Genomic DNA, 20,639 nt, shown 5'->3' on the forward strand with positions numbered 1-20,639 from the left:
TTCCATGTCATAAAGGCTTAGTCATGTCTCTTGATCAAGCAATGAGCTGGTGCCCTGACACACAGTGGCTATTGTGAGCATTGTCAATGCCAGAGAATGGTATCATGGCACACTGGATTGCAGCCGCCACTGAGCTGGCAGAGATGGAGGTATTGAAGTCAGGAGACAGATGGTGATCAGAAGAAATGATGGGTTCAGAGTTGGCAGCACTGGCAAGCTCCAGATGTGCAGTTGGATTGTCAGAGACTGCAGAGCTGCTCCACAAGCAAGCAGCAGTACCACTACCCTGTAGGCAGGTAGGGGGTGTGGTGCTCCACAGGCAAGTTCCACTAAGGTAATTGTGTTGGTTGACAAAATGCATAATGCTGGCAGATCTCAAGTCATGGATCTGTTTCTTGTCCCATCTTTGTTCTTGAACAGACTCACATGGCTGCATCAGCCCCCAGGAATGACTTCACTGAGGGCCACTCAGAATTTGCCAAGGAATTGCAATGCCCGGATCTATAACAATGGTGAGTGCTACTTCAAAGTCTCTGTAGAGGAGGGGCGCACCCATAGCAGCAGCAACATGCATGTAGTTGTGCATGACACTGAGGTGTGGGCTCAGATGCCCTGTAGTTCTCCCCTGCATACTAACAAGAATGGGTTGCGCCCTAATGGATAATTGGGTGAGTCCTACTAATGAGGGCAAAAAAGTGACTTACAATGAATTCAGTGGAAGATTGTTGAGCTGGACTACTAAAGACATTGTGTTGAGGTAGGTGATGGATAGCATTGACCTCAAGGACAACAAGCAGGGGGCTTTAGGTCAGCCAGTGCTAGGCCATTTGTGTCCGCTGCACAGCAGTACTGACAAGCATGTGACTACAAGTGCCCATAGAAGTACCCATATATAGCTCCCATCATGCAGAATCTACAATAGAAATTCTCTGCTGTTTTTTCAGTTGTCTTCTCATTTCACTAGCTGACATCTATTAACCCAGTATCAAGACCTGAAAAACCTGGATAATATTGTGATCCATACAGTATTAGCAATGTTCTGTCAACCAACACAATTACCTTATGGCATGAAGGTAACTCTGCTATACTCTCAATACCATCACTTTATCAGTGCTCGAAACTCAGATTATTATAAATTTTGGCATATACAACAGGACTGGAATGATAATCATGGGAAAGGAACAAAGCAGTGGAAGCGAATGCCTCATGGCCAACCCCCTATCTTATTTGATGAACTCAGGCTTCACTCTTCTGCCATCTCTCTCTCATACCACCATCAGCTATCAACATGTCTACTGTTATCAACTCTGATGCCAATTTCAATCCCTGCCTCCATTGCCTCTACTATGCAACACTCTGCCAGCTCCCCTTTCAGCAGTGTGAATGACTTCTCAGGCAATGTCAAGCAGACTGTGAGTGTTTGGTGCTCTGTGCTGAACAATGCTTCCTGCAGCAGCACATTGGACAGCAACATGCCCAAACTCTCCAAGAATGAGAAGAAGGAAGATGGTGCAAACCATGAGGATGACAAGAAGAAAACAAAGGTGATGAAAGGCAAGGAGAAGGGCAAGATTTGCCTGGAGGTTGTGGAGCAGGAGAGACAGGGTGAAGGCAGCAGTGAGCCCAACAGCATGGGAGTTGTCCTCACTCCTGGTGAGTTGGTGCTGTTCAAGAAGATCCTGGATTTGGCGGCAAAGAGGTATGGGATGGATGCAGGTCTGACAAAGACAACCTTCAAGGTGTTGAAGGATGGTGGAGTGGTAAGTACTACCGGCCAAAGCCAAACAATTCCTCAGGTGCTGTATAGTACCTAAGGTATTCATGTTGGTTGACGGAATACCAAGCATACAGACCATTATTGACCCCAAATCAGGTCTCTATCAAAGGGAACAATACTCTTGCTATCACTGAAGGGGAGGGAGAGGAGATCTCCCATTTGGGTAAAGATCTCGCTGCCAAACCTGCAAAGAAGACAGATTTGGCCACCATGACTGAAAAAGAATTCCAAGCAGAAGAAGCACGCCACAGGAACATGGGCATCTGGTTCGGATCCAATGAGGAGGCTAGCAGGCTCACCAAGCACCATTTCAAGACCAAAGAGGGTAAGAAGATCATCCTTTGCCATGAGCATGAGAAGAGGATGCTCCAAGCCTGGAGGGAAGGCCACAACCTTGGTATGCTCAAATCAAGGGAGGCAGATGCCCAACGCAGGAGCAAAGTGGTTGTCATGCTCAAGGTCTGCATGGACAACTTGTGCATGTGCTTTGCCTATCGCAATGATGAGGTGAAGAAGTGGATACATCAGAAGAGTCAAAGGTCTGTCAAGCTGAGCAGGGCGTCCTGGAAGGCAGTCAAGTCCTGGGTCAAGGGGCATGTGAAGGATATTGCCTGTGTCATTGGCATCATGGGTAAGTTTTTGCTCAACTTTGCAGTATAACTATGCTCATTGTGGCTTCAGGTTTATCAGCAATCCTCAAGCTGTTGGGCTACAGAGAACCAGAGCACATGGTGCATGACCTGCTGGGGTTGGGAGAAGCTGAGCAGGTGACCAGAGAGATTTGGGATGATGTCAAGGGGGGTGGGGAGCCCCCCCTTGTCTAATACACTAGGACTGCATATGACATTTCCTGTATGATATTATACCTGCACACTAGCACTGACAATGAAATAATTGTGTGGGTCCATCAACCAACACAATTACCTTATATGAGGCTATTCAAGCTGGCTTGAGGGCTTGGTAACACATTATTTAATGTCATCCAAGGTGGACCAGATGGTCTTTCTCAGGCTTAACATTGCCTGAGCAAGACCATTTTTACATAAAACCTAGTTTATGCTATTCCAGACAACCAATCTAAAGCTATAACCCTGTCCAGCCAATTTTGCCTATTCTGATATTCAGTCCAGGTGACTAAACCCTGTCTTGTCATACCTGCACTGCCCTAGGCAAAGTACCTGTGAAATGCAGTGACTGAGATCTGTGCCATGGCTCCCCCTTGTCCGCACTTTTGCAGCCCTCTGATTGGGTCAAACAGAGAATTGACGGCTCCGACTAACGCACAGCCACTGCACAGCCACATTACGCTGGCGTCCTTAAAGCTAAAAAAAAAAATTATCGTATTGTGATTTAGTTGAAATATGTCAATATTATGTTAATGTAAGAGTAGATTTCAATCGCAACTTGTTCGAGGTGAAATGAGCTCCAAATGATTATTTTTTTTCAATGTTAGGGTTCTCAAGTTGGACTTCGCCGTTTTCGCGAACAAGGGGGGGGGGAGAGGTGGGGCAGTTTTAACTGAGGATCATGGATGTTTACACCAAGACCATCTCTTTACACACGAAACCATATCTAGAACCGCTAATACTAATACCGATTTACACGCTAGAATTTGTCTGAAAAAAACGAGCCCGATCTCCCATTGTTCACAGTGCATCCATACCCCAGCCTGCCCAGACCAGTTTGAGCTCGTGGTACTTCGTAAGGACGAGTGTGGCGTGTTGACTGAGGAAGCGCCTCTCCGACCTGGAATAGATATAGCTGCACACAAGCCGGCCTTCTCATTACCCTAAAGCGCACCTTCTCATTCCTCCCCGTTTCCCTCCGGCCTCTCCCTCCACAGAAGCAATCTCCAAATCTCCAGACCCTCCAAATCCTCCCTTACCATCCCCGCCCTTTCCCAAACCCTCAGCACCTTCCCCTGTCCTACCCTCTTCAGTCTAAACCCCAGGTCTCTCGCTTCCCCCAACGCGCGATCTATGAGCTCCGGGTCACGTCGCTCGAGGCAGAGGAGCACGGGGCAGGAACGCTTTCCCCGGAAGCTGGCGGAAGCGAGTTGCTTGAGCGTGGTAAGGAGGGGAGTGACAAGAGAAGGAGAATAGAGCGTGTCGGCGGAGAGGATGAGGTCGTACGGCGGCCCCCCGGCCACATTTCCCTCCGCATCCTCATCCTCGGTTCTCCACTGAGCAAAGTCCAGCGGTTCGAGCCAGTCAACCGCCCTGACGGTGACTCGCCCGGACACGGGGTTGAGCTGGAGGTTTGGACCTAGGGTGTGTTGTACGATGAAGCTCGTGTCGGTAGCATCGACGTCCCAGCCCATGCTAGCCAGAGCGAGAGCCGTAAGGCCCGTACCGGAGCCTAACTCGCATGCCCGAGGTCGGCGAGCATGAACGTCCGAAGAGGGGTGTACAGGGAAATCAGCAGCGATCCAGAGAGGCAGGAGTTGCCCGCCTGTCCAGAGGGAGGTGCCGTTCGATTCCGAGGAGACGGACTGATGCAGCTGGAACGTCTGGTGTCGGAAGGGGATCATTAGGAGGGAAAGATGCTTCGTTTGGTGGGCAGGGAGCATCGGGGAATGTAGAGCTGAGTCAATACATTTTTGGGGAGGCGGATGCACGTATACGATTCCGTTAATCCGGACCTTGGCCGTCTCCGCTAATTAAACTGAGTGATTCGTATAAACACGGTAAAAGTTTGTCCACAACCTCCAGGTTGATGTTGATTCACATATCGGTATTTCGCTCTAGCATCGTATGCATGGATATGGGGAGGAAGAAAACTATGACAAGGTTGGAGGCGCACATGATGACAGTCCCTGTGACTATAAGGGGCGGACCAAGCACTGCCATCTGTGGCCTTCAATTCTCAGAAGTAAACGACCATCATCACAAAAGCTATTAACCTTTTCTAAACTTCAATCCTCTTATAAACTTGTAAATACTTCGCGCTTTTTCTAGTGTGTCGCTGCAAGCAGTTGATTAACCAGCTCAACACTCGTGGGCAATTGCCATGAGCACCCGCAACGGAACACGTGCTCACGCAACTCGGACGCGTCGTCCCGGATGGAACGCGTCAAAAGACTGTACAGTGATCCATCCACGACTGTGACATCCATCGCCGACTTCGCTGAGTTTAGTCCGCTTCTCTTCCTCTACGATATTTGTGCTCGTCGCCAATGAATCACGTTTCTCCTCCCCAGGATCCTCAACTCTCGGGTCTGTCCAATCAGCAACCACATAGAACTCCCAAGGCCATCCATGTTCTGTATGACACCCCAAATCGACCGTCTTCGGGAGAGCTGCCGCCTGGAGAACAACGTACGATGATGCACGCTCTGTCCTCCGAGCTTAGTGGCGCGACTCGCTGGGCTGACTGGATCAGCACGGGCTTGCTTACGGTCGACATGAATGCGGCACGACATACCATCCCCAGCCCGCTCATAACGAAAGCGCTGAAAAAAGTTACAAAGCCGAGGGAAGGACCCGAGCGTGCATACTATCCCTCCATTACCGGATTCTTGAACACGGTTCTCCAGGTATACGAGTCGGCCTTGCCTGCGGGATCCAACACGGACAATTTGCGATTCTATGTATATGATCGGGTGATGCAAAGCTCGCGAGCGTCACAATACCTCCTCAAGCCTGATCTCCTAGCTGGCTCCCATCCTCCGCCACAACAAGGCAAGGCGAAATGGAGGGATTTCCCAATCTATGCCAAGGTGAAATCTTCCATTACTGATGCCGTCATCCAAGTGGCGACTTAGGCCAATTGTGCTTTCGAGGCATCTCCCCAGCTCATCTGCGTCAGGTGCCTCGTGTATGATCACGCGACTCAGACGATTCTTTTTGTCCTCTTCACTCGTGGTGGAATGATTGGATCACCCCAGTACAGCTTCAGGGTCGAGTCTGACTTGGCTGGCATCATCCACCATACCATTGCCCTCGTGTACGGTCGAAATTCCAACCTCGCAGATCTGACACACTTGAAGAAGAAAGGCATCGTCGAATGTGATGCTAACATTTATCGCATCGAACATACTATATGCCATCGAGCTGGCATAAGAAGTCGGCAGACATGTGTGATGGTTGTGTCCAAGGTTCGCTCGGCAGCAGGACCCAGCATATTAGAATCCTCCGGTCAGTCCTCACTCGTTAACGCCACTGCCGAACCGTCGGATGTCCCAGCAGTTGCGAAGCCGAATCTCGTACAATATCCCCCTGACGTGAATGCCAGTCCAGCAAGTCCGCCAGCCCTGCGATCCAGCCGAATACCGATGCGGAAGGTCTCTGCCTACCCAGCAGATGAAGCACTAGCAGCTGGATTGTCACAGTTGCCCATCGATCTGCCGGCAGCTGCAACCGGAGGTCGACCAACTCGCATACCAATCTTCAAGGGCTCCGTGACTCGCCCAGGTATACCCTCACAACAGAGCCCTCCATGCCATCGTCGCAATCAGCCAGAAGAGCCGGTGGTATATCTCTCGCCCAATACTCGCGCAGCATACTCTTTGAAAACCGATAGCACTGTTCATCAGGGTGTATCCGGCAAGCGTCAGAGACGATCTATGACCAGAGCCCAGCAAAACCGCCGAACAACGAGACTGGATGTCTCCAGCAGTCTCTCTGGAGCTACCCGATCTACAATATCACAAAGCCTTCGCACATCAACGGCTGTCAATGCAGTTCATTCGAGGACGATAGCAAGCAGAGTGCATGGCTGCTTCGTAGAGATGATCTCTGATGTTCAACAGTCAGATCTGCGGATCTTGAAGATCAGTTGCCCTCACGCTGACAGAGCAATGGAAAAAGACATGTTTGAGGCAGCACAAGGGCACTTTGGTATACCCCGTCTGGAAGCGGCCTGGTTGGCCAAATCATCGAAAGGAGGACTTCTCACAACAAACCCTTTGCGAGGTCTTGAGTCAACTGAATGGACGATTTTTGATAAAACCAAGAACAAGTACGAGCTTGACACTCGAATTTACTCATTCCTTCTGTTCAAAACCATCGGTCGACCACTCAGAATGGCGGAAACACCGGCTCAGCTTGTGCGTGCCGTCATGCATGCAATGCTTGGCGAGTCGTAAACGTCCGACAAAGAAGCCGTGCTGACACATGACCAAGGTTATGATAACTTATATGAGCTTGGTTATTGGCATCGCGATGTCAGCATTGCCAACGTGCTCCTGGTGGATGAGTTTGAGTGCAAACCCGTGCCTCGGTATGTAGTCTATCATGCAGCTCCTTCATTACACTGAGGCATGTTATTCAGAACGGAGTTTGAGAACATGCAAGGGGTCACGCACTGCATTGGTGTGATCATTGACGGTGATCATGCTATCAGATGCGATGAGGATCGGCTCCCGTATGATGATCTCTCGGTAAAGCAGCACCAACGAGATTATAAACAGAGAGCTCACTCATCAACAGGGTACATTGCCATTCATCTCCCTGCGCCGCCTCAAGAACTGGGTCAATGACATCCCAAGCCCTCACACTGCGGTGGATGACCTGGAATCTTTCACTCACTCGCTGGTATACACAATCATTACGATAGTGCAAGACCTTGGAGTGGCAACTAATAGGGAGAATACGTGGCGCGCAGCTTATGATGCTTCAGACTTTTCGACGTGTACCGCGAAGACGCATCCGTTTGAAGTTATGGGTGACGTCAAGGGGTGGTCTTCTGTAACGAAGCCCTTCCTGCCGCTGCTTGCGAACTGGTATGCAATCGGTGAGGAAGGGGCGATAAGACTAGATGAGACTCTCAGCTCGCTTCCTGAAAGGTATAACCAGAAAGCTCTCTCCGATACCATCCGACCGTTGTACCGATCTCTGATCATTAGATACATCGATGCTGCCCAGAAAGCATTAGTAGGTTTAGAGCATGCTCGGTGGTTGTAATTTGTATGTGCTGTAAACAACTTTCTATCCCTGGCCATTCCTACAAGAGAAGTGAGGTAAAACACACGCGTCACCCGCGTGTCGCGCTGCGGGGGCATTTATTTCTGCGGGACAAGTGTGTTAAGTGTGGCCATGTCCGTTGTCTGCAGATCAATATCGGTTGTCAGGCCTTGAATTCCCTTTGATCTTCTGCTTTTCTTTACTTACTTTTTACCTGTTCGTTGCCTAGTCGGAAGCGATATTCATTGCAGACTGTGAAAGCGCGGGAATTGATCTGTTGGAATAAGAGTCGGGAGCGTCGGGAGAAGAAGAGAAAGAAGAGGAAAGAGTGAAAGGACACGTTCACATCGCGCGTTTGCCTCGACCTCTTCCTTTGACTTGTGCGCTGTGATCAGTGTATCCTCTTTCAATTCAACTTACACCTTATAGCCTCCCTGTTTATACCCTCTCTATCATCAACCATCACCCAACTTGCATTCATCAACAATATCAGCATAATCACCTTCACTTTTTTACTTTCCAAAAATGGCTATCAAAGCCCTCATACACCGCTTCAACGGTTTGGGCAGGAAAGAGAGAGAGAAGCAACTACCTGACATCCCTCACTCAGCATCATCACCCTCAACATCATCAACAACGACAACGACAACGACACCGTCAACAAACACGAGGAACACTCTGCCACCGAGGAGCCCGCTGTCTATTGCACCGGGGGAGATGGCAAGGATCCCCCAGCTAGAACCGCTCGACTCACTCCTCCCACCAGCATTACTTCACTCTATCCCCGAAACAACGACCGCAACACCAAAGACGCCTCCAAAAGTCACTTCCTCACCGGCAGCAGACACGCGGAGAAAAGCACCGACAGCGAATGCTCACCCTCCGTCCATCCCGACTACGGCAGACCAGAACGGAACACAGAAACGCGTCGCTTTCATCTCACCTCCTCCTACTCCAGGACCGTTGAGCTCCCTCGCTCTCCCCCAGGAGGGGCAGGAACCACGTCGCAGAGGGAACAGCTTCAATGGCGAACAGCGACCTGACCTACCATCAAAAGATAAGCCTCTCAAAGCGCGGACGTACAGCAACCCTAGTGCGGACGCAAGACCTCTCCCGTCCCGCAGCGCAGGGTCGAGAGCCACCTCGAGGCAGGGAACGCATACGCCATCGGCGCCGCAGGACCCAACAAGCCTGGCGTTCTCGTTGAGGAGCGGGACACCTTATTCCCACATGAGCACGCGCAGCTTTGTCCCCGTCGCGGCAAGTTGGAGCGAAGCGGCCCAGGGAGATTTGGTGAGCAACCTCGGGCCGAGGGAGAGGACGAGGCAGGAGGTGTTATGGGAAATTGTCACTAGTGAGGAGAGGTGCGTTCTTTTCCCATTCCCGCAGTCCGCTCCAAAAGGGTAGACACTGATCTCCTTTTGCGCCTAGGTATGTCCAAGAACTCCTCAAGATGAAGGAAACGTTCATCGACCCCCTCCTGCACCCCTTCTCCTCCACCTCATCACAAGTCGTCCCCTCCTCCCCTCTAAGCGGGACGACCTTTCCCTCCCTCCCCGAAGAGCCCGAAGACCTCTACCGTCCCGCTTCCCACACTGCGTCCGCCAGCACCCACCCAACACAGACACAAACGCAGAGCACCGCTTCCCCGCCCGAATCACTCGAGCACCTGCCTATCGCCGCCCGCTTCCTCTCCCCTGTGCAGGACGCGGACGCGCCGTCAGACGGGGAACTAGCGGACTCAGAGTCCCGCCGCGGGGCGGGTAGGAGCCCGTATGGCCGTACAGCCAGCGCAGGTTCCCGCGCAAGCAGTAGAGGAGGAGCAGTCCCCTTCCCTAGCAGATCACACCAGTCTCTCCCACCCCCACCTCGTTCCCAACCCTCGGCAGGCCAAGGCCCAGTGTCGACCGTCTCCCTCTCCCCGCGCACTCCCACCCCAGCGTCGCGCATAATCCACAAACTGAAAAAACGCCCTTCCCCATCCTCCGACCCCACCTCGCCCTCGCTCTCCCCCCAAGCGCTCCCGGAGGACCTCAGAGAGTGCCTCACCGTCCTCGAGCGCGGGATCTTGGGTGGTCATGTTGCTCTCTCTGAGGGGCTGAAAAGGAGGTATGAGGAGCAGTACCCGCTTGTGAGGAGTTTGGCGGACGTGTTTATCCAGCATGTGAGTCCTTCTCTTAGATACGACCTCGCTTTGCATCGGGGTTTGGGCCGTCTGAGAGGCACACGATGCTGATTCTCCAGCAGAGTCATATCCTCCGCGAATACGCAACCTACGTCTTGCACCTTGAGCGTGCACTCGAGCAGGCAGACGCGTTCCTCAGCACGGACGTTAAGAAGAAGCCCAAGAAGCAGGATGCAGTGGAATGGATGCGGATTTCCAAGATCCTCCAGGTGCGTCCGGCCCTTGTGCAAATAGTGTTAATCGTGAACGTGCTCGTGCTCATATCTGTCCTTGTGCTCATGTGTAGCGCTTGGAAGAGAGCGCAGCGGATAAAGGCGAGACAGGACTGTCGATCTGTCTCTCAAAGCCCTTCCAGCGGCTACTCAAATACCCCCTCCTCTTCCAAAACCTGCTCTTCCACACCGATCCCAGCACGTACGAATACGAGAGCACGCTACTCATGGTTGCCGAAGTGGAGGAGATCGTCCGTTCGATAGAGGACGAGAAGATCCTCAAGGAAGAGCGCGATCGGACGAGGGACGTATTGGCACGCATCGAGGGTTTGGAGAAGAACAAACTGCTCGCAGCGCCTAAAGCTAGCCGTGTACTCGTCAAAGAATCCCCGATCGACGTCCCCGGCTCAACCGATTCCCGCGATGCGCCCGGTGCGTTTGCCGCCCAGAGCCAGACTCAGAGTTTGCCCAGCAGGAGCGTGAAGCAGAAAACGAGCTTTAGGAGACTGAGCGAGAACGTGCTCGGTGCTACGCCTGCTATGGGGAGCAAGAAAGACCTCTGGCTCGTTACGTTCAACGATGTTGCGCTCCGGTGTCAGAGGACGGGGGTCACAACGCTTCCTCTTGCTAGTTCTACTGGGCTCGGCGTACCGGGGAAGAGCGCGAGCGTGCCTGATCTTGGCGGGAAGGGAAAGTTCGGGTCGACAGGCGCGAAACGGGCTCAGCAGACAAAACCGAGGAACTTGTACAAGTTTGTGAAGATTGAGACTTGGGCTATGTCTGCCGATCCAGATGCGGATCCTGTGCCAAAGGTGGGCGCGGTATCTATGGAAGAGTACGTCTTTCCACACTCTATGATCATGTTTGAGGGCCGTGTTGACGGGAGATAGTGTTAGCAAAACCCATGCGAAGCTTACGCAGGAAGCGATTGCCGATGCTGGCCTGAACGCCGATGACGACGGAATGGACTCAGACGAATCGGATCGCAAGTCCAAAATGTCGTTCTCATACTGGGGAGCAGACAAGATCACCGTCAAGCGCGCCCCGTTGTCCGCTTCTGCGCCTCCGGCCACCGGACGACCTGGTGCTGTTCGGAAGAGCGCTGTCGGGGCGTACACGCGGGACTCACCTGCGAACGCGAAATTCGGGAATAGGCTTAGGAATCCCGACCACCCGCCTATCGCTGGCCGGCCGATGAGCAGAACCCACGGTCCCGTGCGCCGGCCTGCGAACGGGTCAAACGAGGAGAAACCCCAGCGTCCGCCTTGGGGAAGTAACCCGAATTCCGCTGCTAGGCTGACGACTGCCACTGCTCGGAAAGCGCAGAATACGCCGCCTTCCAGCACTGTCTCCTCCGGTACTACTCGGAAGGAGACGACTCCCGTTCCTGAGAGTGTCAGGACTACAAAGTACTCCAACGCACCGAGCGAGGACTCTGGCGTTGGCCTCTACCGGCAGATCATCGCTGCCAACCCGTCTATCAACAAGCTCAATATGATGTAATCTTAACCTAGCCCCAGCCGGCTCCAACACTCCCTATCTGGAAGGTATATCTAATGGCACTGCCCATTCCTGTCAATCGTTATTATACGTTTTCCCTACCTTCTCAGATCTGTTTTCCTTTTTTTTGCCGCTTCATACCAGAGCTGCAAGAACAACCTTAACTCATTCATTACTACCCCGCTACCTACATACTACACGTAACCCCTCCCCGTCATGTACTCCGCTCATCAGATGCTCTAAGTATCGTACGTTATAATCTAAGTCGGCCGGTACCGAGGGGAATGTGCATTTGTTACCAAATCGACTGTTCTTCAAGGTATGGCTGACCAAATACATTAAGTTCAGGCGTCCTCAGGGGCATCGTATGCCGCTTTGTGGATGGTTACAGACCGTCCACTCGGGTCGGTAGCGCAACCCCAGTCTTTTCTGGGGATCCACCGGACAGCCGTGGACGCTGCAGCTTCCGTGGGGAATAGACGCTCGAACATCTCGCGGATCATGTACGCTTCCTTGGTATCGGGAGTGTCGACTGGCCACCGCTGTTCGGCCTTGGCAAACGCTTCGTCGCTCACGAGCCCCTCGGCGTGTTCTTTCATTCTGTACAACAAGTCAGTCGAAGTCATACCAGTGCTGTATAGAAACGAACCCATCAATCCAGGAGTACCCAACACCATCGGAGAACTGCTCTTTCTGCCTCCACAGGATCGAGTCCGGCAAGTATGCCTTCCCGTCCGGGGCGCAATCAAACGCCTTGCGCAGAATATATTTCTCCATTTTCGGCCTTCCATCCTCGTCATACTCCTTCTTCCCAAATGTCTTCTCCACAGGGTCGATGTTCATCGCCACCTCGAGGAAGGCTTTGTCGAGGAACGGCACACGTGCTTCGAGCCCCCAAGCCATGGTCGACTTGTTCGCACGAAGGCAGTCAGAGGTGTGCAGATTTTTGACCCGCTTGACACACTCGACGTGCAGGTCGTCCGGCGTAGGTGCAGCGTGGAAGTACAGATAGCCAGCAAAGATCTCATCTGACCCCTCACCGGAGAGGACCATCTTCACACCCATTGCCTTGATCTTCCGGCTCAGGAGGTACATAGGCGTCGATGCGCGGCATGTGGTCACGTCGTACGTTTCCAAATGGTAGATGACGTCCTCGAGCGCGTCCAGGCCTTCCTGAACAGTAAACGTGTACTCGTGGTGGATCGTCCCGAGGAAGGCGGCGGCCTTGCGTGCAGCGAGAAGATCGGGCGAGTTAGGCAAGCCGACAGAGAATGAGTGAAGTTGGGGCCATGAGGCAATTGGGTACTCCTCCGGCCCATGGGTGGGAGTAGACGAGCCGTTCACAAGCAGGTGCCGTTGCCTGCGCTGCATCAGTTCTTGCGCGACTTTATCCGTCTCTCGCGCAGCAATCGACGCGATAAGCGAACTGTCGAGCCCGCCGCTCAGAAGCACGCCGTAAGGCACTTCGGACATGAGGCGCTTCCTTACGGCCGCCTCGAGCGTCTCGCGCAATAGCTTGAGATCCACCTTGGTCGTTGGCACGGGCTTTGTGCTGTCCGTATCCCACCACGTCGGGTTGAAATACCGTTCCGTCTTCCCGGTTGCGCTGTCGTATACGTGACCAGGGGGGAAGGAGATGATTTTATCGCAGTCGTCTGCGAGTGCCTTCAATTCTGAAGCGAAGAAGACGACCCCGGGCTGAGAAGAGGACCAGCCCTGATAGAGAGTGGTGATGCCGATCGGGTCACGAGCAGCGACGATACGGGAAGGAGTGCGAGAGTTGTCGATCAGGGCAAAGGAGAACATGCCGTCGAGCATGTTGCATAACCCCGTGTCGTGCTCAGTGTACTGCCTTGATGTCAGACCTCCAATACCAGAAATACGCCAATACGCACCAGATACAGAAGAACCTCACAGTCAGAGTGTGTCTTGAATTTGTGCGGCATTTTGAGGCCCTTGCGAAGCGCAACGTGGTTATAAATCTCGCCGTTGACACAGAGAGCAAGGTCGCCCGACTTGTTAGTCAATGGCTGAGCACCGGTATCTACAATGACCGACGTGGATCAATTACGAATACAACGATGAGAGGTGTAGCGAACACACCAACACCGACTATGGCCAACCGCTCATGGACGAGGATAGAGTCTTTTCCGACAAAGCAGCCCGACCAGTCGGGCCCGCGATGTCTCAACCGTTTCGACATTGCGATAGCATGTGCACGCTGAGAGGCCGGGTTGTCCAGCCCGTGTATGGCGAGGATGCCGCACATCTTTTTCTGACTTCTAGATATGGGGTGAAAGGGGTAGGTGCAAGAGGTGCAGGTAGAGAAGAAGGAAGGATAAGAGCAGGAGAAGTGGATAACGCCTCACATGTAAGGGGAGGGTTTTCAGAGTCATGTTATGTGTGGACCCTTACGCCCTTCATACAACAGAATTCGGCCGAAACCGGCAAAGGGTTTGCTGATAACGCCGATCTTTCTGGGTGATGTTATTGATGGTGAAATACGAATAATGTGATTTGTTAACCTGATAAGTACACGCATCTCTTGAACAACAGCAGTCTCAATTTCAACGCTTACCCCCACATCAACTTGGCGCCATGTCCCGAGTACCTGCCTCCGCTAACCGGGTTATCTTGCATGATCTTATGCAGTTCCTGTACGTCCTCCTCAGTGAGCACCACATCAACCGCAGCAATGTTCTCCAACAGCCGGCTGACGTGAGACGCCCCGGGAAGGGGAATGACCTTCTCTCCGAGAGAGGCGACCCAGGCGATACACAGTTGGGCAGTAGTGATGCCCTTCTTTTCTGCGAGGGCCTTGAGCGAGTTGGCAAGCTTGGTGTTCGCCTCCCAGTGCTAAAAACAAGTCAATAACGTTGTGCATAGAAGACAGGAGATCCGCACCTCATCCTGCATCCGCACGTAGTCCCGACGGAAGTCGTCAAAGTCGTTCTTGGAGTTGAACCGACCAGTCAGGAACCCGCGACCAAGCGGGCTGTAACCGATCACAGCGACATCGAGTTCCTTGGCACCCTGGATCACTGTTCCAATATTAAGATATCGCCACGTAATGTCCATATATGCGCACCTTTCCGCGTCTCCTCTTCCCACGACCACGGGCTGATCTCGATCTCGATCGCCGCGACCTTAGCAACCTTACATGCCCTCCTCAGCGTGTCCGCACTGGCCTCGCTCAAGCCAATATGCTTGAACTTCCCCTCAAGCCTGAGTTTCTCCAGCCTCTCCATAGTAGTCTCGATCGATACGTTCGGGTCCACACGGGCCATCTCGAACAAGTCCATCACCCGCCCAAGCTTAGAGTTGATGTTGTCGACCGAGCGGCGCAGGTTCTCCTCCGAGGCGTCGGGGACCATGTTATGCAGCCCGCCCTTGACGGAGAGGAAGAACTTATCCGAATAGGAGGGGTACTTGGACATGAACCGCGCCAGCAGCTCGAGGTTCGCTTCGGGAGGGTTGACGCCGTAGAACTCGCCTGGAAAGTGATAAGCATACGCCGGGAGTGAGAGAAGTTGCATACCAGAGTTGAGCATGTTGCACCCATTGTCAATCGCAGCTTTGATCGTCTCGAAGCATTGTTCGTCGGGAACAGGATTTGGCTTCCAGCTGAATCGAGGTGCGTAAGTTGTAGCATAGAAATGGTACAGTACGGAAAGACGCACGTCATGAGCATAAGCCCTTCCCCGACCTTTCCAATCTTGACGTCGGTAGCAGTGCCTCCCAGAGTAGTGGTTTTGATCATCATCTTAGTGCAGGTCTGCGTAAGTCGTGCTAGTGAATCTCGAAAGTGCTGAAAGCGAGCTGTCGATGTCCAGCCATGCTAAAGTTCATCCGGGCTTAAATAGGTGACCAGAGCCTGACGTCGACTCCTCGGAACGCCGCCGGATGCGTCAGTCCCGTCGTCGGCGACAAGGGTCTTTAGCACACTCGGCCACGATCACGTCGTGGGGAATAACCTCCCACGCTGTACGAGTCTCACGTTGGTGTCACGTGCCAATGCGTGGAAAGCCAATTTTCACCCCTACAGGTGTCCAACGTGAGGACTTGCTTCTAACTTTCAACATCAACTAACGGCGGGGTAGAAATCGCTGTGCGGACAAGCCTCTCCTTGACCGGCCTTCCTCCCGTGTTGAGAACTGCACATCCACGCTCGCCAGTAACAAGACGGGGACGCGCGTCTCCTCTGGTCTCTGGGCACTGAGTTTGATGATCTGGAACACCTGGGGACTTCTAACAGCGTGGGCACACCTAGACATTGGTGGTTCACCCTGACCCTGCATTCCCCCTGCATTCTGCGAGCTTCGCGTGGACGACCTGGATCATGTTTATACGTCTGCCGTGGTATCTCTATCGCTATATTGTTCATCCCCATACCGGATAACCCTTCTGGAACCTCACTCCCTGGACAGGATTTTCCTCCATGGCACGTTCGACCGCCTCGATATCTTCCTTGCTCAGAGTTATATTCGCAGCATTCAGGTTCTCCAGCGAACGGCCGGGGTGCCTCCCTGCAGCTTCAGCCCTCATCCTTCGCTCGGCAAAATGAATAAACTCACGACGATCCAGGAATAGGGATCACATGTTCTCCCAGACTGCAAACCCAAACGATACATAGCTGTGCCGGTGTCACCCCCTTATCCTGCGCGATCTCCTTCAGTGCTCCTGCCAGGCCCATATTGCTCTCGAAGTTCTTCTCGGACCACTTGTCCAGCCCTTCGCGCCTCAAGTCGCCCCTCTCCAGGTCAGAACGATTGATGGAGCCCGTGAGAAACCCTTGTCCTAGCGGTGAGTAAGCTGCGACTGTCACTCCCAGTTCGCGCGCGGTAGCAATCACGGCTTTCGTCTCGTCCTCGTAGGCAAAGGGCGATACTTCGATCTCCACCACCGCGACTGGCGCAACCTGCATTCGCCGCCGTCAGCGCCCGCCCAACCTTCCTCCGGGATGGTTATGAGAGCACTCACCTTGCATGCCCGCCTAAGCGTCTCAGCAGCACACTCGCTCAGCCCAATATGACCAAATAACCCCTCCTCCCTCAGCCTCTCCAACAATCGCATCGTCTCCTCCACCGGCACTGCCCTATCCACCCTCGCCAATTGGAACAAGTCGATCTTCTTCCCCCCCAGATGTTGGGAGATGTTGGCTATGCTCTGCCCCACCTGCTCCTCGGAGGAACGGGAAGAGGACTTGACGCTGAGGAACATCTGGTTAGTGTACTCCGGGTGGTTGGCTAGGAACTGCCGTATAAGGTTGAGGTTCGCCTCCCTCGGGTTGATGCCATAAAATTCCGCTACGTACAAGTCAACAACCTCGCACCCAACCCCAGCCCCAGCCCAGGCAAACATACCAGAATTGAACATACCAACCCCATGTTCCAGGCTTGTGCGTATCGCTGCAAAACATTGGTCTTCGGGTGCGGGCGTTGGTTTCCACGTCATCAACATCAGGCCGTGGCCGACTTTGCCGACGCGCAGGGAGGAAGCGGACCCGCCGAGGTTGGTTTGGGGGATACGAGCGGACATGTGTGAGGATTTGGTAAGGCGGGGGAGGACCGTGCGTGGGAGAGAGATGTACGTTGTAGTTCGGTAGCTCAATGGAGACGATATTTATCGGCGTGTGCGATGTAGCCGCGCATGCAAAATTTCCTCGCCCGTCAGGCCCGGTGCCATCTCGAGCACGCTCTCCATGCTCTGCGGATCATCGTGAGATTCCAACTCCCACAGTCAACAATACGTATACACGCCCAAAAGCTCATCCCGAGTCAATCTCACCACCATCTCTCTCTTCTATACCACCACCTCGACACCAAACTTTGCACAATATGTCACGCCCGTCGTCATCTCGCACCACTACACAGCAATCCCGTACCAACCCTTCGACTCCGACAGCCCCCACGCCCACTCCTCCCCCACCTACACCCGCACCCACCCGCCCAACCGAACTGGTTGCTGAAAAGCCCATCCGTTACATCTACACGGAATCAAGTATTCGGGGTGATGTCATGTATCCTGTGCCTGTGGGTGTTACGCACCTGGTACGCCAGAACTTGATCGACATGACCCGCGATTCTCTTGCCGAGAAGGTCCGCACCTTGGCCACCAAAGACGCCCCCTTTAAGCCGGACCTCTCCAATGCCACCGTCTACTACTGTGTATATTTCTATCTCTCTCCATTGCCAACACATCACCTGATTACCCTCCAGCTTTATTCCGTCCTCTTAACCAGGACGGCAACGTGATTAACAACGAGTCCCGCCAGCTCAATTTTCCTACATCAGAACACATCCCCAAGGACGTCAACATTGTGGTTGCGTTTGCACCACCTGATAAGCAAGACTTCAAAACTTCGATGCCCCTCAAGTATCTTGTAAAGGGAGCAACTGCGACCGCCGCGAGTCAGAGCCTGATTGCGGAGGAGTTGCAAGAAAAGCTCGGCAGTGCGTACATTGCCTCGTTCCTGCGCACTGACTGCTGACGAGCCATTTAGACGCTGAGAAGCAGTTGAAGGACACTGAAAAGCAGTTGAAGGACAAGGGAAAGGGAAAGGGTGTCGGAAGAAGCCAACAGCTCCAGCACGACCTCGACGAGGCCGGCACGCAGTCCCAGAGGCTGCAAGGAGAGGTTAACACCAACGATGAGGAGACGAACTCGGACCGCATGATAATGTTTGAGAAAGCCATCCGCCAGCAGCTGGCCCGCACAACCGAAACATTGGGAGAGGAAATCCGCCTGCTGAAAGAGGACAACCGCCTGCTGAAAAAGGAGAACCTGAGGCTGAAAGAGAAGGTGGCTTCGCTGGAGAACAGGGTGATCGAGCTGGAGGGCTTCGATTACGTACGTGATCACCCTCTCACCCTTATCGCACATTGTCACCTTCGCTGATATTTCTACAGGATCATAACAAGTTGGACCAGATCCGTCGCCGTGCAGTCCTTGACGAGGCGCGCAACGCCCTCATGGTTCTGTTCGGGTTCAGTCCCGAGAATACGACCTGGCTGGAGTTTGCAAGCTCTCGCCAACCAGCAAGCATTGTGAAGGAAACCGCATATAAGAACCACCGTGCCTGGCGTCTCATTAGGGCTGATGACCTTGGCGCGCTGTTTCACATGGGCGTCGGAGGAATGGTCCGCTTCGACGGCATCAAGGCAGCCAACACATTCTCGTTCAACGAGATGCGAGGCGCTGTCCAGGACACCCCCGGACAAAACTTCCGCGTTCTGAGGCTTTTCCTCGACACCCTCGAGCCCGCCGACTTCCCTCTCGTGCAACTGTAGTATAGCCATCCATATCCCTACAGCCATCCATATCCATACAACCATCCATATCACCGATACATCATGTGCGCGCTTGTCTGATTATATACATGCCGTTTATTTTTAAGGACCAAAGCGCAGAGAGTGATTTCGGTTCGGACTGACGGATGCGGCGTTCGGTTCGCTGGGCCTCGGAGTCACTGCATGTTCAGGGGCTCCTGGGTCTCGTAGGAGACCTAGAATCACCTGACTGACCCTCAGTGGAGGGGATGTTAGGATTCCTAGCCTAGCCCATTAAAGGTGATTTAAACAGAGTTTTCAATTCAATCCTAGGGGTAAATTTGGCTATGCTATGCAGGAGAGCTTAGGATACAGTAGATGACAAAAGTAAATGTATGCTGCACTGTAAGGGTCCGTATATGACCCCGTACTTACCTCTTTAGGTAGGATTGCCTCTGCAAGGTGATCATGATCATCCATTGGACTAACACATAGCAGGTGGCTGTAGGCCACCCTTCTCTTCATCCCTTTTGCTACACGCATGTATTACTACTAGTTAGTAATACATTTGCTCTGTGTATGTATTGAGGGTGTAAGGGCACCTTAAGCCCTTTCACTTTTTTACATGACTCCAAAAAGTGGAGTTCATAAAGGAATAGAGTGAGAAGTGCTCCATGTCAGATTCTAGTCTCTGCATTATGGAGACCAGCTGAAAAATGGTGGGACACCCTCCACCCAGTAGAAAGACTGAGGTCAGTCCTAAGGGCGGCTGGGGACCTGGGGTTGTGGATACTCCCACAACTGTACCAGGCTCTTGGAGCTTTTCTGAACTCAGAAATAGCTCAGAATGGGTTTCTGGGCAACAGGAACCTGCATGAGGAGATCAAAGTACTGATCTTGCTGCTCAAAGAGCATGAATGGAAACTGAGGATTCCAATATGCTATTGGACAAGGATTCCTTGGCCAATGGTGCTTCAAATAGAAGCCATAGTCAGGTTGTAGCTGGTCCAATTGATACAGGGGATCAATTAGATCCCTGTGCAGATTTGAGCTGGATGCTTGACATTGCAGACTCTTTGCAACACTTGATTGCAGAGCTTAATGCTCTGGCTATGGCTAGCCAGAACCCAGAACACATACAGAGGTATGCAGAATTAGGACAGCAGATGATGAGTCTCTGTATGGAAGATGTGCTCTATGGCTTTGGGCCATGACCAAGTCTCTCCCAATCTGGGATGGGATTGCAGACATTGCCTAACTCACCATGTTTGCAAATCCCTTCTGGGGAAGAAGGATCTAAGACAGATCCTGAAAGAGCATCCTTAAAGGATGCTACAGAGTTAGAAGAGACCCTGCTAAGAGTCCCTCCCACCCCTCCCAGTATGGAGATGAGGAAAGAGCCCTCTCCAAATGTTTGTTTTGATTTGGACCAAGAGGGTCCATACACACTGAAGTTCCCATTTGGGGACCTCCCTGACAGTTCCACATGTTTGAACCAAAAGTCCACTACCTGTGGACCTTACAGCACTCCTATGTTTAGGAGCAAAGACAATCTTCTAGGAGGGTCAACAATTCCCACCAGCCACTTTCGAGCTTTTGCCGGCTGTTTCCTTATCTGTTCGAAGATCAGTCACAGATTCCGAAAGGGTCAGAAAAATACTTACTGCACACGATGAAGCTACAGCTGTAGCCCTTGCACCGGCACGAGGAGCGACCAATCTGCTTAAGCTCGCCCTTCCAATCGGTCGTCAAGTGGTTCCAGCCGCCGGTGCACCATTGGCCCACCCTGTTGGA

The 20,639-nt window shown here is 52.7% G+C and overlaps 6 protein-coding genes across 6 annotated transcripts; 2 read left to right on the forward strand and 4 right to left on the reverse strand.

The window, feature by feature from the left end:
* Positions 1-1,034: 1,034 nt before the first annotated feature.
* DACRYDRAFT_13450 (uncharacterized protein) lies at positions 1,035-2,601 on the forward strand (the record flags this gene model as incomplete). The annotated part of the gene is made up of 4 exons (XM_040770980.1): positions 1,035-1,073; positions 1,281-1,760; positions 1,874-2,408; positions 2,459-2,601. 4 exons carry the CDS (start codon positions 1,035-1,037, stop codon positions 2,599-2,601), a joined length of 1,197 nt encoding a protein of 398 aa, XP_040632325.1.
* Positions 2,602-3,617: 1,016 nt separating this feature from the next.
* Positions 3,618-4,346, reverse strand: DACRYDRAFT_38272 (uncharacterized protein; the record flags this gene model as incomplete). The annotated part of the gene is made up of 1 exon (XM_040774441.1): positions 3,618-4,346. A coding segment is annotated over one exon (729 nt), but the record flags the coding sequence as incomplete, so codon positions are not given.
* Positions 4,347-9,528: 5,182 nt separating this feature from the next.
* On the reverse strand, positions 9,529-13,881 carry DACRYDRAFT_19932 (asparagine synthase). The gene is made up of 7 exons (XM_040771726.1): positions 13,681-13,881; positions 13,473-13,621; positions 12,227-13,425; positions 10,968-12,177; positions 10,152-10,912; positions 9,922-10,074; positions 9,529-9,838 (listed from the first exon to the last, which is right to left on the reverse strand). The coding sequence occupies exons 1-4, from the start codon at positions 13,844-13,846 to the stop codon at positions 11,922-11,924; spliced, it is 1,770 nt and encodes a 589-aa protein (XP_040632327.1). The 5' UTR covers positions 13,847-13,881; the 3' UTR covers positions 9,529-9,838; positions 9,922-10,074; positions 10,152-10,912; positions 10,968-11,921.
* Positions 13,882-14,151: 270 nt separating this feature from the next.
* On the reverse strand, positions 14,152-15,206 carry DACRYDRAFT_46367 (aldo/keto reductase; the record flags this gene model as incomplete). The annotated part of the gene is made up of 4 exons (XM_040774698.1): positions 14,152-14,433; positions 14,482-14,618; positions 14,666-15,070; positions 15,116-15,206. Coding segments are annotated over 4 exons (915 nt in total), but the record flags the coding sequence as incomplete, so codon positions are not given.
* Positions 15,207-15,908: 702 nt separating this feature from the next.
* On the reverse strand, positions 15,909-17,126 carry DACRYDRAFT_61934 (aldo/keto reductase). The gene is made up of 4 exons (XM_040775683.1): positions 16,941-17,126; positions 16,558-16,883; positions 16,152-16,495; positions 15,909-16,099 (listed from the first exon to the last, which is right to left on the reverse strand). Exons 1-4 carry the CDS (start codon positions 17,113-17,115, stop codon positions 15,958-15,960), a joined length of 987 nt encoding a protein of 328 aa, XP_040632329.1. The 5' UTR covers positions 17,116-17,126; the 3' UTR covers positions 15,909-15,957.
* A 288-nt stretch (positions 17,127-17,414) lies between these two features.
* DACRYDRAFT_113556 (uncharacterized protein) lies at positions 17,415-18,922 on the forward strand (the record flags this gene model as incomplete). Its single annotated transcript, XM_040769655.1, has 4 exons — positions 17,415-17,742; positions 17,796-18,029; positions 18,080-18,426; positions 18,486-18,922. 4 exons carry the CDS (start codon positions 17,415-17,417, stop codon positions 18,864-18,866), a joined length of 1,290 nt encoding a protein of 429 aa, XP_040632330.1. The 3' UTR covers positions 18,867-18,922.
* Between the last annotated feature and the right edge of the window lie 1,717 nt (positions 18,923-20,639).

This window comes from Dacryopinax primogenitus, assembly GCF_000292625.1.
Source record: "Dacryopinax primogenitus strain DJM-731 SS1 chromosome Unknown DACRYscaffold_2, whole genome shotgun sequence".
NCBI lineage: Eukaryota > Fungi > Basidiomycota > Dacrymycetes > Dacrymycetales > Dacrymycetaceae > Dacryopinax > Dacryopinax primogenitus.

What these genes read in the sequence shown, in the direction of transcription:
- DACRYDRAFT_19932 (XM_040771726.1), bottom strand. Translation starts at nt 13,846, where the DNA reads ATGTGCGGCATCCTCGCCATACACGGGCTGGACAACCCGGCCTCTCAG. An exon ending in GTTGGCCATAGTCGGTGTTG is followed by an intron (nt 13,622 to 13,680) that starts GTGTGTTCGCTA and finishes CGGTCATTGTAG; the next exon opens with ATACCGGTGCTCAGCCATTG. An exon ending in GTGAGGTTCTTCTGTATCTG is followed by an intron (nt 13,426 to 13,472) that starts GTGCGTATTGGC and finishes ACATCAAGGCAG; the next exon opens with TACACTGAGCACGACACGGG.
- DACRYDRAFT_61934 (XM_040775683.1), bottom strand. Translation starts at nt 17,115, where the DNA reads ATGTCCGCTCGTATCCCCCAAACCAACCTCGGCGGGTCCGCTTCCTCC. An exon ending in GGTTGGTATGTTCAATTCTG is followed by an intron (nt 16,884 to 16,940) that starts GTATGTTTGCCT and finishes ACTTGTACGTAG; the next exon opens with CGGAATTTTATGGCATCAAC. An exon ending in ATCCCTATTCCTGGATCGTC is followed by an intron (nt 16,100 to 16,151) that starts GTGAGTTTATTC and finishes AGCTGCAGGGAG; the next exon opens with GCACCCCGGCCGTTCGCTGG.